Here is a 19,634-nt window from a genome sequence, read left to right as displayed (position 1 = left end):
GGTTTGGACAGGAACAATCGAAAGTTTTCGTTCACTCTGGCAGGAGTGCTCTTTCTCTCTGGCAGGAATGAAGTTCCGCCACTGAGCGCCGCGACGGGACTAAACTTTTGAACGGTATTGTCGCACTAGTACTACCTTAATACTCTCAATTAAAAATATTGTTAGACAAAAGTATAAGAAATATTAAAAGATCAAAACAATTAAAAGGTTAAAAAAAGGCCGTTAGGAATCAGCGCTGTAATAGGTACGCGAAGATTGATGTAACAATATCTTCGTATAATTTGTATCCGTTAATTTATTCTTTGTGCACCTATTACAGCGCTGACTCCTAATGGCTCTTTTTTAACCTTTTAATTGTTTTAATGTTAAGGAACCTTATTTCATTGTAAGTATTGTTAAAAAATCAAATATATTATTATATAGAGACCGGGAGTACATTTTGAAATTTTTACCTTAAAACGATATAAGCCAATGACAATTAATGTAATGGTGATCCAAGGATAAGAAACAGGGAAGTAAAATATTCCATGCTTCTGCACATAATAAATGAACACTGGATAGTAAACGTAGTACATAAGAAAGCTCCATTTGGCCAAGGCATACAGGTAAGAGAAATACGGCATAGGTCGTCCAAGAGGATATTCGAACATGCCCAAATTGCAGAACGAGCCAATGACCATTAATGGTGCCAAGGCTCTTTCTAGCGTCGCTGTCATAGTTTCCGAGTCGTTGACTAGTATTTTAACTGAATTAGTTCCTGCTGCACGAGACACAAACACGTTTTAATATTTTTTATAAGAATTTAAGGAATAGTTTTTGCAGTTCCTCTAAGAACATTGTAAGAACTACACTGTAAGATATGTTCACTGGGGGATAATGTATGTATATGCCGTTTAACCAGCAAGCATTGAATAATGGAATAGACGCATAATCTAAATTAGACACAGATAATCTAGATTAGATTGCCTTTCTTTTCGAGGAATTTTTATTTATATGTACGTAGAGTAAGGCTACCAGTTGTAGTTCACTCTTGAGAAAAAAAAATTCATATTTTTATTCAGAACAATGTCAAATATTTAATAAAATATTTAATAGTTATGATTGGTCATAAAGATTACATTATGGATGATTTTATTTCATTTCGGTACCGTTTTATATATTTTAATTTTAATTAAATGAAGTAACGACAATTATTCACAATTAGACCCCATGTACTAATTGCGGATCAGTTCACCAAATGCTTTATCCTTTTTGGATTTAATTTTTGAGCATGATATTGATTTTTTCATGAAATCTGATGCTATTTACTACCTCCTGTAAAAGCCATAAGGTATTTCTTATGGTATTTCACTTTGAATGAATTTTTGAAAGTATAATACATACCTTAGATTATGTATTACGTTTTATTAGTTAACGACATCAAAATGTGCAGCGCTTTTGCTAATAAATAAAAAACAACTGACACTTGAAAAAGATAAAACAATTGCTAAAGAATTTTGTGATATGCATTATTTGATAGAAAATACTATAATTATTTAAATATAATAAGTCCGGAACTAGTGCCTGATCCGCATTTAATACTTTTACCCTATTACAAGATGCAAATGATTATAAACATAACTATACTTGCAACATTATGTCTTTATATTATGTGCAAATGTGTTTAATGAATATTTTTTACTTACATAACTTTTAATGACACGTGTCGACTTGAGTTGGAGCTAACTCTGATAAAATATTTCATATATTGAAGTTATGTACACAATATAATGTTCTTTGTAAAGTAAAGACAAGTACAATTATTCTTACAATAATAATATAATTTTAATTAATGTAAACATAAAACGCGTTGCACGCTTGCTATAGATACACTCCTGTCTTCGTGTATATTTCAATTTATCTCGTAGCAGCGTGTATAAAATACTTAAAAATCAAAATTTCATATAAGAGGTACTTATCATATTTTATTTTAACATACGCTGACAAAAATAATATCGAAAAAATAACATATTTAATCCTAATCCGTCTTCACAATATATGCGACACATTTACGTTATAATTAGGGCAATAAATAAAAACTGAAGTTAGCATATGATACTAAACATACAGTTATATCTTATCCTCGATTTATGTCATCTTCTTAATGTGGTTTTCTTTCTTGTTTCACTCTTCCTTTTCTTCGTAAATTTGATCGTGTATTAACTGGCATAAGAGAATGTATAAATATACATGTATAAATATAAGTATATAGGATGTCCCATTTTAAATAATACATTAAGATTTATCGAAAACTATGGTAGATACGGAAAAATATTTCAAACAAAAGTTGTATGGTTCGGAGGGAGACATAAAATAGTACCATTGATTTGACCTTGGAGAGTCGTTTGAAAATCACGTGAAGGTCACCTTCAATTTCTTTAATGGAAATTCCCATTTTTCATTGCATATTCTTGTAGCTTACCTCGAGAGATTCCCAAAACGCTATAATAAAATATTTTTAAGTACTTCTCGAGTTAGAAAGCTCGAATGTTATCGCCGACATTAGCATTACGCAAGATATCCGACCGACGGCTAAAACCTCTTGAATATTGTTCAGGATCATGTCCTGGATAACATTTGTTATGATCAAGGTCTGGAGATCGTTTATCTTATTTTCATTTTTGCAGTGAAAATTCATTTTATGTTTCAACTTTTGTTTGAAACGTTTTTCCGCATCTACCATAGTTTTCGAGAAATCTTAATGCATTATTTAAAATGAGTGTATATATGTATATAAAACCTAATGTAGTTCATATATAAATTTATATAATTATATATAAAATATCTGTTCAAATAGCTTGTTATATGTAATTGTATAAGAAATAAGTACGTACCTTCATTTTCAACATCCAAAAATCTATCTGAAACACCTTATTCAGTTCAAAGTAAAAAAATTTTTTTGTAAACTAATATTATTGTTTTCAATTTTCACATCAGTATTTTTGTTAATTTTTATTATTATACTTAATTTTTGTTATTTCTATAATTATTTGGAACATTCAGAGCAAAAGTTGTAATATATATTTTTTTTACATTTAATTTTTACACTTAAATATTATTAATGATCTACAAATTGATATTATTATATTTTTTATCATGCATAATAGTGCTGTTCTTTTGTAAATGTATAATTGCAAGGTAAAATGTTGATCAATTATTCACAAATAATTTCCTGTCTTTAAATTTTAGGGATCTGTTCCAATCTAAAACTTTTTAGGTTTCAATTTTTGTAGCAAAATCGAAACATTTATTTTCGTAATATTTATGTTGTAATGAGCAATATTATTCATAAACGTAATATTAATTTCAAAAATATGACAAATGAATACATGACAGCTTAATCCTAATATCTTCTTCAATACAGACATGACCTTCAACTTCTACCAATAACACATTTGTTGGTACAATATTCATCGCGGAATGACATGGCTTTTGAATGATCTTATCTCTTTTAAAATATAGCAGTCCGGTAAAAAATTTTTCATACATAATTATACATAAACGGTTGTACATAATTTGTAACCGTTTTAAATAAATGACGTATAAATAAGTTATGTGTAACCGTTTATGTATAATTATGTATAAAAAATTTAGTACCGGGCTGTTATATTTTAAAAGAAATTAGATCACTCGAAAGACACGTCATTCCGTGATGAATATTGTATCAGTAAACGTGCTATTGGTAGTCGTTATATTTAAATATAATATTTTACCAGCAAACGTGTTATTGATAATCGTTGTAGGTCATGTCTATAATGAGGAAGATATTAGAAACAAGGAGTGATACATTCATCTGTTATATTTTTGAAATTAATGTTACAATTACAAACAATATTGCATATTCCAACATAAATATTACAAAAACAAATGTTTGAAATTGCTACAGAAATTTAAACTTAAAAAGTTTTAGATTATAACGGTTTAAAGATTAAAGACAGGAAAATACTTGCGAATAAGAAACACAAGCTCGTAAAAAATAAACAAAAAGTAATAAAAAAATAAACAAAATAAACAAAAAATAAACATATTCGAGAATTATTAACAATAACAAGAATATTTGCATTACATTTACATTTACATTACAAAAACATTTGCATTACATTTACATTTACATTTCATTATAAAGTTGTAAGAGATGCAATGAAGTCCGCGGCGGAAGAACGAAAAGAAGTCTGAGAAGGAGAGTTTTTAACGAAAAATTCATTTGAGTATCCTCGACAACAACTCGTATTGTCATATTGTCAGCATTTTGTTAACAACGAGCTGGAATTAAAAAACTTCATAGCTTGAAGACATATTTGCAACAACGGATAGAAATCATTATATATGTTCTGTTGCTGTCATGTTTTCATCATGATGCTCAAGATGAAACGATTAATTATTCGTTGCTAACATGTTGCTGTCATGTTGCTGACAACATAATGTACTACCATTGCTTACAGTTTGCTCTAGAAATTTCGACAACTGATTATATATATATAAGCAGTCATGTTGTATTTATAATGTGTCCTATTTTGATTTCAGTAAATGTACAGCCAATATGTAACAACATATGCAATGCATTAGTTTGCACAATATCATATCTTCGTATATCACGCTTGGCTATCTGGGATGTTTCAGCATTTATCTAAAAAATAAAAATAAAAGTTATACTGATACAGTTACTGAAACGCGTTAACAATAGGATAAATACAGTATAGAGCTGGAATTACCTGATAAATCTATATATCAATATCTATATATCATATCTTCGATAACTAGCTTTCTGTTATTAACAGTAGACATCATCAGTTTTCATTGCTAGAAAAGTTGTGAAGTATTGAATCATTAATATACTGATTTATTAGGTAACTCCAGCTTTTGTCTCGTATTCTTTCTCTGGTGTAAACGTGTTAATAGTCGTGCCACTGCGTAATAATTAACAAGATATTGTTAAAAATTTCGGTGTGTGATGTATACCGCATTTATAAATGTAAAACGTAATGAATTGTGGCTGAGCAAATAAAGTGCGCGGATAGTATGCTGATGGACGTTCTACGCGTGAATCTTATTGTTTTTTTCCCTTTTTTTGTAATATATTTTCACGTAATTACATATTATCACGTAATTACATATTAATATATAATTATATTATTATATTATTATTATTACATAATAATTTTTATGAAAAATTTAACGGAACTCTCTTTTCTCAATAATTTTTTTTCCATATTTTTAAAACTTTCCTGTAGATAATATATAGAGCTTTCCCATATAAGGTAATTTTCTTGTATCAACAATCTTGCACATATTGTTACATACTGTATTTATAAATTATGTATTAATATAATAATTTATTCGCTAGTATCATACTTTTTATTAGAATTTTTCCAGTAAGAGGCGCAGATGACATAATGTAACACAATGAATCATTACATTCATGTTATTTGCCAAAGTTAAACTAAGACGACGTGATCATTGTGTAACACGTTGAAGACAAATCTATGACAAGTTGCCAACATCATAAGCAATCACAGATTTGTGTGATTTTACTGAGACACGCTTTGCTATCTGGGAAGCTAATTTCCATATCAGGTTCATATCAGGCGATTACATTTTTTTAGAAGCCAGAAGAATTCTGTGTTAAATTCGCCGTTAATCACTTGACGATTGTGGTACAGACAGAAAATTTGCCAATCTGGAACAGAATATGATGAAAACTTTAATGATTAAGGCAAGCAAGGCTGGTGGTTTTAAAATGCAATTCGTTTAATTCCATCAAGAACAATGCGTCTCACTGAGAATAGATGGAAATCGCTAGAAAAGTCTACCCGAATACTCACCCATATGGTATCTATTTCATAATCGCGTATTTTGATGAAATTACAATAATTTATTAATTTTTTTTTTATTACATTTCGTTAGTGGCTTTTCATGTAAGTAGTAAATGCGTGCGATTGCGTTTAGTGATGCAAGTTATTTCGCGTGTTTTAATAAATTGGCACGAAAGATTTCTTCGTCGTTCTCAGACAGTGTTCATGCAAACGTACCTGAGATTCTTTTAAAGTTTGCATAAAGATAAAAAAAAAACTATCCATGACGATGTTATCTGCGTAAAGCGGCATTTAAAATGAGATTTTAAAACTTAGAACTTAAGCTTTTAAGCCTTAAGTCCTAAGAAATTAAACAAAATGCAATTGAATATGAGGAGTATAATCGACTATGATAAGTTTCTTACAACATAAGTCTGCAGTTACGTTTAATTCTAAAAACAGACGTAAGCGTTGAAACATGTCATTCTCTCCCATCAGCTTTTATATACAAGGTGTCCGGAAATTAACGCATCAGAATATCATAGCAAGATAGAGCGGACTAAACTATGAAATTCTTAATATATTTTGTTTACCAATAGTAAACTTTAAAAAATATAAATACGTATATAAAATGCTAGTATAATAAGATTCTTTAATATTTTCTAACAATTTGTACTTTAATGCTTTGCCTGAAGAGTTTGGTTGAGGAAGATCTTGCACAATTCGTCATTTTACATGGTACATTATTAAATTATGATTTCTTCCGTACATACAAGCGACAAAAATATCGTTTGTATTAGGAAACGTTATGGTAGCTCCTATCAAATATACTTTTCATTTGTGTATCCTTTGATGAAGGAAAACCTACAATGTGTCCTTTACAAGAAAGAAATTACTCTTTTAAAAATAAATTATTTAATGTAATGACACATTTATTTTATAAATTATTATTTTGGTGATTTTTGTAGAGACAAACAACATATGATGGAATATTAATGGTCCACGAAAACAGGTAATAGTCAGGAGATCAAAAAATTTCACACATGCCCAGATAGCAAAGCGTGTCTCAACAAAATCACACAAATCTGTGATTGCTTATGATGTTGGCAACTTGCCATAGATTTGTCTTCAACAATTTCGAATATACCGACATTGTAGCAACATGCAGGCAACAATGTGTATATGTATTGCCAGCAGTTTAACAGCAAGATAGCTGCATCAATGTTATCTTGTGTGTCGACAATATGAAAGCATTGCATGATGCTGTATATTATTATGGCAACATGATGGCAGTAGTGCGAATTTTGATGATGACGATTTTAAAGTTGTCGACAAACTGCTGGCAAGTTGCTACTCGAAGTTATCATATCATGAAGGCATCAAGTTGCCAACAAATGAGGATTCAATTGCTGCAATTCTGGTAGCAACACATGCTTAGCAATGCATATTTAACAAGCAACATGTCAGCAACAAGTTAGACACGTTGCTATCTGGGTGATAGTTCCTCAAGGAACGTTCCAAAGGCGCGTTGTTTAGTAGACATTTTACATCCTGAAGATATCCTCTCAGTCGACACTTCTGAAACGTCGTTTCCTATTTATAATTTTGTTCAAATTTAATCGACATTTTCAACACTGCTCGAGAAGAGAATCGCAGTATGTATGAAAGCTTCATTTTGATCGATTAAATGAATTTACACGACGCAATATAATCTTCAGTTATAATATACATATATTTGTAATATACATATATCGAAAAATACACCGTTTGAAAAGTTTTAAACGGAATTTTATAAAAGTTGGATATTTTAAAAAATTTCGCACTGTGCATATAGCATTTTATTTGATTGTGGCAAACTGGTGTTCCAGAGTGTATATTTGTATCGATTTGCATCTCCTAAAAATAAAGCAGCTAATGCAACATAAAAGTAAATTGAAACACAAATAAGTACGTAAAAGAATAATGATATGAAGCCGGTTCAAATCAACGCGGCAAGATGGCGGTATCTGACATCAATTCTTATTGGCTGTGTTTAGCGGAATATTCTAACTCGAAACTGCAATTTTTTTCACTGAGATAGGATACTTGTATTCGCCTATCTTTACACGTTAATATCTCGTTAAATATTGCGTCAACTGCAAAATGGTACAAAACTATTTTGTTCCCCTTGATCCAATCTACGTCCCCATTGTGTTTCGATCCGTTTTTTTTGAGACACCCTGTATATGCGCAATAACACGTGAGTTGACTTGAGCAGTGAGCTTTACCAAGCTTTACCTACTCCCACCAGTCCCTGATTTGACTACCGTTGTCAGTTGTGTTGTTGGTTAGCGGCGAATGTTCGTCATTTTGAAAGGTAACCAAAGGTAACTACCTATAAATTGCTATAAATACGAACGCCCGTTGATAGACAAGATCCCAGTTGAATACTCGAGATAAAATAACGAGAGACTAAACGAAGCATTTGCGAAGAGACGATCCCGAGAAGCAATAAGTGCTCGGATCTACGTAGCAGGCACGTCGTCAGTTCACTGAAGCCCGAATTCGTCTCGCAAATTCACATGGTTATGGTATACGGTACGTAACGAGCTCTCTTTTCTTCTCTACTCGTTTTGGAAATTTTGGGTCTTCACTTTTTAGGGTTGTTCGCGTCGCATGCTCCAACATGTTCCAATATGCTCCTGCTATAGCTCTTACTCACTCCAGTGCGCTTGATAGAGTGAGTAGGAGCATGTTGGAGCATGTTGGAGCATGTTGGATCTTGCGACAGGAATAAACCTTTTATTTTTCAAAACAGGCGATGGTAATGAGGCCTTAATCCTGACAAAGGACAAGACGGTGTATGCCTTGGGATCCAACACCTGTGGTTGTTTAGGAACTGGGAATACAGTCTCCACGTTATATATCCGAAGATGATCAAGGTTCTATGCAGGAAAGATGTAAAGACGTCGCGTATGGCATCGGACCTCACGTTTTGGCGCTTACGAATGGGGGAGAGGGATGCTACAAGGTTACAAGTGAATTTTTAGTTGGTATCCTTGTAACACCTTTCTTTTCATCTAGGATAAATATAATTCTGATTTGTTCTCTTTGGAATACATATAATATAATTTTCATTAAATATTTGTTAAGTGTTATAAGCTATCTGCAATAAGTCATTATTGCAAGTTTAGTTTTAAGATATAAGAAATTGACCAGTCATAAGCAATTATTCTCACATTTGACTGTGAATAGTCAATTTCGTATGGCTTAAGACTTAAAGTTTAAGTAATAGCATTTTGTAGAAATCCTATTAAGTTTTCACTCTTATAAAGTAGCTAAAAGATTAAGGTTGCATTTGGTTTGGATGTTCAGATGCTTTAAAGACTTATAATCATCATTCTGTTTTTATTGTTCATTAGACATAAAATAAGGATAGAATTGTTGAAAGCATCCAAAACAAATGCAACCAAAATAGTTAACCTGGGTTGTTTTACCTTTCGATAAACATTTCAGCTTATTCTCTTAATATTTTATTTTTTATTCTCTTTTACTATTTTGTTTATATATATATATTCATTATAAATTATCACATAACTTATCTAAAGTTTAAACATTTGACTTTAATAGATATTTGTACAAAAGAACACATACACATGAAGAATTTCTCTTCTTTATCACTCCTCATTAATACATACAGCAATTCTGCAGAATTGCCAGAGATTTTATGAAATGCTAAATCAAGCGATGTATTTGTGAAGCCTAAAAACAATAACAACAATATCTTCGAAAGGTATGTGAAAATATAAAAGGATTATAAGGGACCATGTACTATATAAAGCCATAAGTCAATTGGAGTGAATTCCACTTAACATTCATTTTCATCGTTGTTACTATTATTTGATGGCACAACGATGAAATTAAGCTCATGAGCGTCGCCAACGTGATGTAGGACACACTCTAGATTTAGACACAATAAAATATGAGAAGTGGATCAATTGAATGTATTTATATGACTTAGATCTCATAGAAGTTTGGAGAAGTATCCTGAGTTTAGATCGAAGTCGACTGTTAATTTTTCTGTCGTTCACAGGTATACTCTTGGGGATACAACCATTACGGCCAAGTGGGGAATGAATCGACTAATCAGGTTGTCATACCTACTTTAATAGACATACCTCCAGAAGATGATCAGGGTCCAAAGCGTATCGTCGACATAGCATGCGGATATAATCATTTCATCGCTCTGACCGAGTCTGGTAAGGTAAGCAAAATATCAATAATAATTATTATGAGTTGCTGAATAGCCAGTTTGATTAAGGTATATGCTTGGAGAAGACATTATGAAAAAAAGGTTGAAGAAGAAGAAAAACATGACAAGGACACTTATCTAGAGACTACACCTGATCAAGTTGATACTTTGGCTGGGAAGAAAGTTATCTATATCTCTTGCGGTGGGGCCTTCACTATTGTAGTCACTGAAAATGGTGAGGTATATGGTTGGGGTAATAACTCTCACGGCCAGCTGGGTGTAGGCGATGCAGAGGACCGAACAACGCCGTGTCGCATCGATTCACTAAAAATCGATGCAGAGGACCGAACAACGCCGTGTCGAATCGATTCACTAAAAAGCACTGTGATAGGTAATTCTCGTCTCGATAAAGCAGCAAAAAACAAGAGGCCGTTCATCAAATGGAAAATCAAATGGAATTACTAAGCAATTGATACTATTTCAGTCAAGGTAGCTTGCGGAATCGTGCACACGCTAGCTCTCACGGACGAAGGGGATCTCTACGCCTGGGGTGGAAATAGTCATGGTCAGTTGGGGATTGGCAGGCAGACGAATTCGCATATACCAGTCATGGTAAGTGTACCTATGTTTATCATCATTATAAAGAAAACAAAAAGAATGAAGTGAAGAATTTCATAATCAAAATTATTGAATCATCAGATCATGCATCAAATGGGAAGAATGCTCGACATTGCCGCTTCGTAGTGCCTATATATAAGCATTGCTATTGGCAAAGAAGAACGTATATATGTATGGGGTTTCTGCCAAAGACAGAACGTCATGATTCCAATTGCCACTCCATTCTTGGATGTGCACAACGCACTTGCATCGATAAACATTATGCACAAACCGCTAATTTTAAACGGAAACGAAGAATATTGAAATGCTTGAAAACTGCATTCGATGATCCTGTATGTTTTATTCTTTTTTGCATTGTCTCAGTATTTATTTGCTTGTACTTTCTTGCATTTTTTAAATATACAATGAAATGAATTACTGTTCAGAAGTCAAAGTCGCTCAATGAACAAGTTATAATTCTTTTAATATGACTGGTTTGAATTATTAATATGATTGATTTTTGATGATCAAAATGTACAAAGGTAATGAAAGTCACTGAAAGATTTTGCTTTCTGAATGCAGTCAACAATACTGAAATGAGAAAAATATGTAGTCGAAATAAATAGATCTAATTACTAACAATTTCTCCAATTATGCATATATAATTTTTATGTACAATGGTGGAAATACTAATGCATATATGTGTACTAGTATTTCCACCGTAATAGTAAATATTTATCATTTTTTCGTAAAATCCTGAATATAGTGTTACTAGCTTGAGTTTTTAAGAGAAATTGTATTTTTAAAAAATCTATTTACACACATGGAAAAAAAGGACTGACTGTGAGTACTTCAGTAAGGGTATACTACGTAATATATATAATTGTATTTTATTTTCGATTTAAATTGAGAAATACAACTCTATAAGGGTGTCCCATTTTAAATAATGCATTAAGATTTCTCGAAAACTATAGTAAATACGGAAAAATGTTTCAAATAAAAGTTGTATGGTTCGGAGGGAGACATAAAAAGGTTGATTTGATCTTGGGTGGCATCGTTAAGGTCAGGTCAAGGTCAAATTGATTTTTTTAAATGGAACTCCCTACTTTTGATGTCAAAATTTAATAGCTGGTTTCAAGAGCTTTTCAAAACACTATAATAAAGTTATTTTTCATTAAGTACTTTTCGAGTTATAAGGCTTGAAAGTTACAGTACTGCCGATTGACGGCTAAAACCTTATGAATGTTGTTCAGGATCATATCCTGGATAACATTTGTCAAGATCAAAGCCATTGGCGATTATTCCTCTTATTTTCATTTTTGCACTAAGAATTCATTTTTACGTAAAAATGAAAATAAGACGTACAACCTCTAATAACTTTGATCTTGACAAATGTTATCCATCTAGGATCGAAGGACTCCATACTAGCTTGATTCACTGGAAGGCATTGTGATAGGTAGTTCTCGTGTTGATGAAGCGTTAAAAGATTAAGAGAATTATAAAATTATATGGGATTATTAAACAATTGGTACTGTTTCAGTCAAGGTGGTTTGTGGGTACCAGCATACGCTGGCGCTCACAAAAGAAGGGGTTTACTTTACGCCTGGGGTGACAATCGTTACGGCCAGTTGGGGATCAGCAACCAGACGGATTGCTGTGAACCAGTCATGGTATACTTACGTTTACCATCATTATAAAAAAAAAAGAATAAAAGTAACGAATTTTATGACCGAAATTATTATATCATCAGGTCGAACACCAAATGGGAACAGTGTTCAACATTGCCGCTGTATTCAACACACACATAAGCCGTCGGCAATGGAGGACGTGTATACGTATGGGATCGCTGCCACAGACAGTCAATCATGATGCCAATCGCTACTCCATTCTCGGACGTACACAACGCGCTTGCATGTTACGGGTGGCCATGCGCTATGCACAAACCGCTGATTCTGAACGTGACGGAAGAGCCGCTGGACATAATGAAATGTCTGAGAATTGCATTCGACGATCTCGTACGTTTATTCTTTGTGCGGTTTCTGCTTGTTTTGGTTATATTTTCTCGCATTTTCTGAATATATAAAATAATAAATGAAATGAATGACTACGTTCGGAAGATAAAGTCGTTTAGTGAACCATCAAAATAATTGATATAATTGGTTTTTCTGATCAAAGTGTATAAAGCAACAAATCGCTGAGCTATTTTGTCTTCTGAATTCAACCTACGATACTGTGATAAGAAGAACTTGAAATTAAAATAAATGGATGTATTTGTACATATACAGTTTTTATTACCAGGATCGATATACTACATGTATGTGTACTAGCATTTCCATCATAGTAATTTATATTTGTTGTTTTCTGTGAAATCCTGTTTTAATTACAGTATTATGTGCTTGAGTTTTTAAAAGAAATTTTATTTAAAAAAAATGTGTACCTATGGGATTAAAGTACTGAAGCTAACGAGCACTTCGATTAATACGATTTATCCTCGATTTTAGTTGCAAAATGCGAGTAGAGTATTATATGAAACTAATTTTACGCATTTGTCTTTTTTTACATTTCTTATATAGTCAACAAGCGATCTTACGATACAAGTGGAGGGTCAATATATCCACGTGCACAAGGCTATTTTGATGATACGCTCTTTGTACTTTAAAACCATGTTTCAGCACGATTGGGCGGAAAATGACCAGAGGTACGTAATGATTTAACAAAAGGTCAGTGATAAGGACTTCAGAATTCTTCATTTCATCACTAATTTTCTTTTCCTACAGTGTTATTAAGTTGGATCAGTTTTCCTATATTGTCTACAAAGCGTTCCTGAAGTACTTGTACACCGACGTAATCGATTTATCACGGAAGCAGGTGATAGGTGAGTCAAGTATACTGAGCTATATTATCAGTCTGAGTCCATTCTTACGATTAAAACAATGTTTTTTGTTATAGAACTTTGGGACCTGGCTGACACATACTGCGAGAGCGATCTTAGGAAGAAGTGTATTCAGATGCTAAAGAAAGAAATTACCGTACCGAATGTCGTTTACTTATATACCATTGCAGTCAAATATAACGAGGAGGTATTCAAACACTGTTGACGCTCATGAACATTTTATTAACGGCGATATTTATTTATCTGTATGCGTATTCAATAATATTTGAATGTCATTGATAATTCTTTAGGAACTAGAAGATTGCTGCGTCAGATTTGCCGTTCATCACATGACTGCTGTGACGAAGACAGAAGATTTCGCCAAACTTGAGCAGGAATTGATGATGACATCATTTATAATCAAGACGAGCAAATCTGGCTGTTTCAAATACTAACTGCGTCTATTTTCCTCAAAGAGAACGCAACTCAACGAGAAGAAAATCGAGAGAATCTCGAGAGGAGAGTCGCCGTATGTTCAAAAGCGCCGAGACATTACCGTGTCTCTTGATTAAATTTTGATCGATTGAACGATGTTACGACGCAATATAATTCTAAATATAATGTACATATATTTGCAACGTACATGTGTTGAAAAAATACACCGTTTGTTATGGTTTAAGTGAAATTTTGTAAAGTTGAATAATAAATATTTAATCACACTGCACATGGCGTTCCATTTGATTTGATTGTGGTGTTTCAGTAGTGTACTTATTTATGTCTATTTGTGTCTTTTAAAAGAAAATCAGCACACCAATGTAAGCACACAGGAGTAAATTAAAATACAAAAATAAATAAGTAAAAGAATCATGATATGATGCCGATTTAAGTCATGATGGCAAAATGATGGTTTCACATCAATGCTCATTGGCTATGTTTTTTTCGGCAAAATATTTTAATTTACAACTTTTGTAAAATTTTCTCCGCGCTGATTGGATTATTCTATTTAAATTTATGGAAATAGTTCTATCTCAGCAAAATAAACTTCCAACAGTTGCAAAATAAACATTCTGCTGAACACGTTTCCCATTGGGTAATTAGAAACGTGTGTGCGCATTAACGTATGACATCACACTTGAGTTTCTTTCACTACTAATATTTTGGATGTAAGACGATTTGAAAATAATTGTGTACTTCAGTTGACAGAAGGTTAAACTACTGGAATTCACGAGAGCCGCGAAGTATCGGGAAAAGAAACGAAGCATTTGCTAAGAAGCAATCCCGAAAAGCGATATGTGCACTCCAGTTCTGTGTACTTGGCAGATCCTCAGTTCACTGAAGCCGGAATTTGTTTCGCAAATTCGAATGGTCATGGTATACGGTAATTCGCTCTTTTTACATTCTTTGCTTACACGCTTTGACAACGTTGTTGATCTTATATTTTGAAACAGATATATATGGTCATAGTGCCTTAATCGTGACGAAAGATAAGATGGTATATGCTTTGGGGGTCAACCGTTTCGGTTGTTTAGGCACAGGGGACTGTATCTCCACATTACATCCAAAGAAGATCGAGGTCTTATGCACGAAAGATATAAAGACGTTCGCGTGCGGTGGTGGACCTCACGTTCTAGCACTTACAGTAGGAGGAGAGGTATGTTAAAAGGTCATACTCGAATTTTGTTTGTTACACGACTAATCTTTGGAATATTTCATATATTTCTGATTTGTTCTCTTTGGAATACACGTGATTTTCACATTTATGTTTTGAATACAAATGTGTTAACCGTTAGATTTCACTCTCTTAAAGTAGTCTAAAAAATAAATAGTTACGCTGGGTTGTTCCATCTTTCGATGGAAACTTTAGCTTATTACCTTACTTTCTTATTTTCGTACTCTTTTACTCTTTTCTTTATCCGTTATATAAGTTTTCATCCCCAATAGCAAAGGGTCACATTCACGTTACAATAGAGTTAAACAGTCAGGAAGAAGATATGATGTCACTGTGAGATCGTTATAACAAATAACACATGTTACAAAGTCATTCGCACATCACCATGACATTGCTGTGACATTACATTTGTGATAAAGCAGACATTCGCACGTTACCATGACGCAGTCGTGATGGTTTTTAACGTAACTATGACATTTTCTTGCTATGGGCGATAATATCTAAAGATGAAACCGACATGTAATGAATTTATACTCGTTCAAAAGAACACATACATTTTATTTTCCTTCCTTATCCTTCGTTCATGACGCATCTATCAATTCTACAAAATTGCCAGAGATATAATAAAATTGCTAAATCAAGCGACGTAAAACGTAAAATGAATGACAGTGATGTCTTCGCAGTATGTGAAAATATTAAAAAAAACTGTAAGAAACCGAGTATACGGAACCATAAAGCGATTAAAATACATTCCACTCAATGTTTATTTCATCCTTATTTAACATTTGATGACAACAACGAAATTACGTTTGCCAGTGTTGCAAACGTATTAAGTGGATCATAAATATATGTAGGCGCGACGAAATAGGATAATTGGAACAGTCACAAGTGAGTTCAAATCCAAGTCGGCTCCATTATTTTTCTTCTGTTGACAGATATACTCCTGGGGACACAACCTTTATGGTCAAGTGGGGAACAGTTGCGGTGAGAGCATTACCACGCCTACTCTGGTAAACATACCTACTCAGGAAGGTGATCAGGGTCCAAAGCGTATCGTCGACATAGCATGCGGATGTAACCATTCCATCGCTCTGACCGAATCTGGCGAGGTAAGCAAAGTGTGAACAATAATTCTCTGTTTGAGCTACTAAATAGCCAGTTTGATTTAGGTGTATGCTTGGGGAGTACATGACGAAGAAGAAGAGGAAGAAGAAGAAGTAGAAGAGAAAGAAGTGCAAGAAGAGGAACAAGAGCAGGAAAAGGAGAAAACTGACAGAGTGACGTCACCTATGCAATTTGATACTTTGGCTGAGAAGAAGGTTGTCTACATCTCCTGTGGTGGGACCTTCACTATGGTAATCATTGATAATGGCGAGGTATATGGTTGGGGTAATAATAAATATGGCCAGCTGGGTGTAGGCGATGTGGAGGATCGAATGACGCCGTGCCAGCTCGATTCACTAAAAGGCACTGTGATAGGTAATTCTTGTCTCAATAAAGCGTCAAAAAAATAACGATGAAAATGTTCAAATGAGATTACTAAGCAATCAATATTGTTTCAGTCCAGGTTGTTTGCGGAAACCAGCACACGCTGGCGCTCACGGATAAAGGAGATCTTTACGCGTGGGGTAACAATTATTGCGGCCAATTGGGGATCGGCAGCCAGATTAATGTAATCTGTAAACCAGTCATGGTATATTTATGTTTCTGGTTATAAAGAAAACGATGAAAAAGAATAAAGTATAGATTTTCATGATCAAACATTATTATATAATCAGGTCGAGCATCAAATGGGAAGAGTGTTCGACATTGCCGCTGGGTACAACGGAAACATAAGCGTCGCCGTTGGTACAGGACGACGTGTGTATGTATGGGGTTTTTGTCGTGGACAGAACATCATGACCCCAATCGCTACTCCATTCTCGGATATACATGTCGCATTTGCATCCTACAGTTCGAAGATTTTTATGCACAAACCGCTATTCCTGGACACTAACGGAGAGCTGGATATTGAATGCGACGTACTGAAAGTGAGAACTGCATTTAGTGATTCCGTATATTTTGTTTGTTGTGTGGTATTTATTCGTTTTGCTTGTACTTTCTAATATTTTCGAAATGTAGAGTATAATGAGTTATTTTTTTGATATAACATTTTCATGTAACTTTTTCTCTAGAGCATAAACGTGCATGAAAATTTTTATGAATGTACATATATACAACACACATTTATACAAAAGAAATTTCATTTTTTACATATCCGTTCTAGGAAAGAGTTACATGATCGCTACACAGAAGATTAGTCGCGTTCAATGAGCAATTAGTTAATCTTCAATATGACTGATTCGAATGGTTAATATAATTAGTTTTTGTCGGTCATATACTAATCATAAACCAAACTTTTTACTTTGTAAAGAAAAATCGCTGACCGATTTTGCCTTTTGAACGCGTCGAAAAATACTTTGACGAAAAAAAAATATGCAGTTGAAATAAAAAAACAAATTGTGATCTGATTAATTATCAGTATCAATATCTTTAATTATACGTGTATAATTTTTATTCACATTGGAAATATTAATTTATATGTGTACTATTATTTTCATCGTAGTGGTGAACAATTGTCATTTTTTGTTTCATTCTTTTTCAAATGTAATGTTACTAATATTAGTTTTTAAAATAAATTGTATTTTTGAGAAATCTGTATGCGTGCATAGAATGTACTAAAGATGACAGTGAATAGCACTTCGATTAATACTTAATATGTTATACTTTCGATCTTAATTGAAAAATATAACGAATAATATATGTCGAGTTAATTTCGTACGTATTTGTCATTTCTTATATAGTCGACAAGCGATCTTACGATACAAGTCGGGAACCAATTTATACACGTGCATAAGGCTATTTTGATGATACGCTCTTTGTACTTTAAAACCATGTTTCAGCACGATTGGGCGGAAAATGACCAGAGGTACGTAATGATTTAACAAAAGGTCAGTGATAAGGACTTCAGAATTCTTCATTTCATCACTAATTTTCTTTTCCTACAGTGTTATTAAGTTGGATCAGTTTTCCTATATTGTCTACAAAGCGTTCCTGAAGTACTTGTATACCGACATAGTCGATTTACCCTGGAAGCAGGTGGTTGGTGAGTCAAGTACACTATGAGCTATCAGTCTGAATTCACTCTTACGATTAAAACAATGTTTTTTGTTATAGAACTTTTGGACCTGGCTGACGCATACTGCGAGAGCGATCTTAGGAAGAAGTGTATTCAGATGCTAAAGAAAGAAATTACCGTACCGAATGTCGTTTACTTATATACCATTGCAGTCAAATATAACGAGGAGGTATTCAAACACTGTTGACGCTCATTAACATTTTATTAACGGCGATATTTATTTATCTGTATGCATATTCAATAATATTTGAATGTCATTGATAATTCTTTAGGAACTAGAAGATTGCTGCGTCAAATTTGCCGTTCATCACATGACTGCTGTGACGATGACAGAAGATTTCGCCAAACTTGATCAGAAACTCAGGAAAATATTCTTAATTAAGGTGGGCAAAGCTAAGGCTTTCAAAAATTAATTTCATCTATTTTCCTGAAAACAATAATGCAACTCAACGAGAAGAAAGTCGAGAGAAGAATGTCTGCTCGAAAGGATAGTCGCTGTATGTTCAATAGCGCCGAGACATTACGTCTCTTGATTTAATTTTGATCGATTGGATGATATTACGACACAATATAATTCTGATTATAATATACATGTAGTTGCAACAAGCAGTTGAAAAATACACCATTTATGATGTTTTAAATGAAATTTTATAAAGTTAAATAATAAAAATTTAATCACAATGCATATATGGCATTCTATTTGATTGTGGTGTTTCAGTGTATTTATTTGTGTCGATTTGTGTCTATTAAAAGAAAAGCAGCATACCAATGTAAACACACAGGAGTAAATTACAATACAAAAATAAGTAAAAGGATAATGATGTGATGCCGATTCAAATTATGGTGGCAAAATGATGGTTCACATCAATGCTCATTGGCTTTGTTCGGCAAAATATTTTAATTTACAACTTTTGTAAATTTTCTCCGCGCTGATTGGATTATTCTATTTAAATTTCTGAAAATAGTTCTATCTCAGCAAAATAAACTTCCAACAGTTGCAAAATAAGCATTGTCATTGATAATTCTTAAGAGTTAGAAGATTGCTGCGTCAAATTTGCCGTTCATCACATGACTGCTGTGACGATGACAGAAGATTTCGCCAAACTTGAGCAAGAATTGATGATGACATCATTTATAATCAAGGCAGAGCAGAGCTGGATGTTTCAAATACTAATTGCGTTTATTTTCCTCAAAGAAATAATGCAACTCAACGACAAGAAAATCGAGAGAATCTCGAGAGGCGAGTCGCTGTATGT

The 19,634-nt window shown here is 33.2% G+C and overlaps 1 protein-coding gene across 1 annotated transcript; it reads left to right on the top strand.

The window, feature by feature from the left end:
• Window positions 1–648: 648 nt before the first annotated feature.
• LOC108727859 (uncharacterized) lies at window positions 649–18,791 on the top strand. The gene is given in 25 exon segments (XM_018456136.1): window positions 649–736; window positions 8,304–8,408; window positions 8,629–8,732; window positions 8,735–8,777; window positions 8,780–8,841; window positions 9,904–10,074; window positions 10,165–10,453; window positions 10,547–10,674; window positions 10,762–10,913; window positions 12,200–12,315; window positions 12,469–12,674; window positions 13,233–13,357; window positions 13,437–13,534; window positions 13,609–13,739; window positions 13,843–13,974; window positions 14,852–14,909; window positions 14,980–15,182; window positions 16,136–16,309; window positions 16,370–16,679; window positions 16,763–16,893; window positions 16,979–17,254; window positions 18,044–18,168; window positions 18,248–18,345; window positions 18,417–18,547; window positions 18,651–18,791. Coding segments are annotated over 25 exon segments (3,597 nt in total).
• The last annotated feature ends 843 nt before the right edge of the window (window positions 18,792–19,634 follow it).

This window comes from Mycetomoellerius zeteki, unplaced genomic scaffold (assembly GCF_001594055.1).
Source record: "Mycetomoellerius zeteki isolate Tzet28-1 unplaced genomic scaffold, Tzet1.0 scaffold555, whole genome shotgun sequence".
Lineage (NCBI taxonomy): Eukaryota > Metazoa > Arthropoda > Insecta > Hymenoptera > Formicidae > Mycetomoellerius > Mycetomoellerius zeteki.
This window is presented reverse-complemented; position numbering and strand designations above follow the sequence as displayed.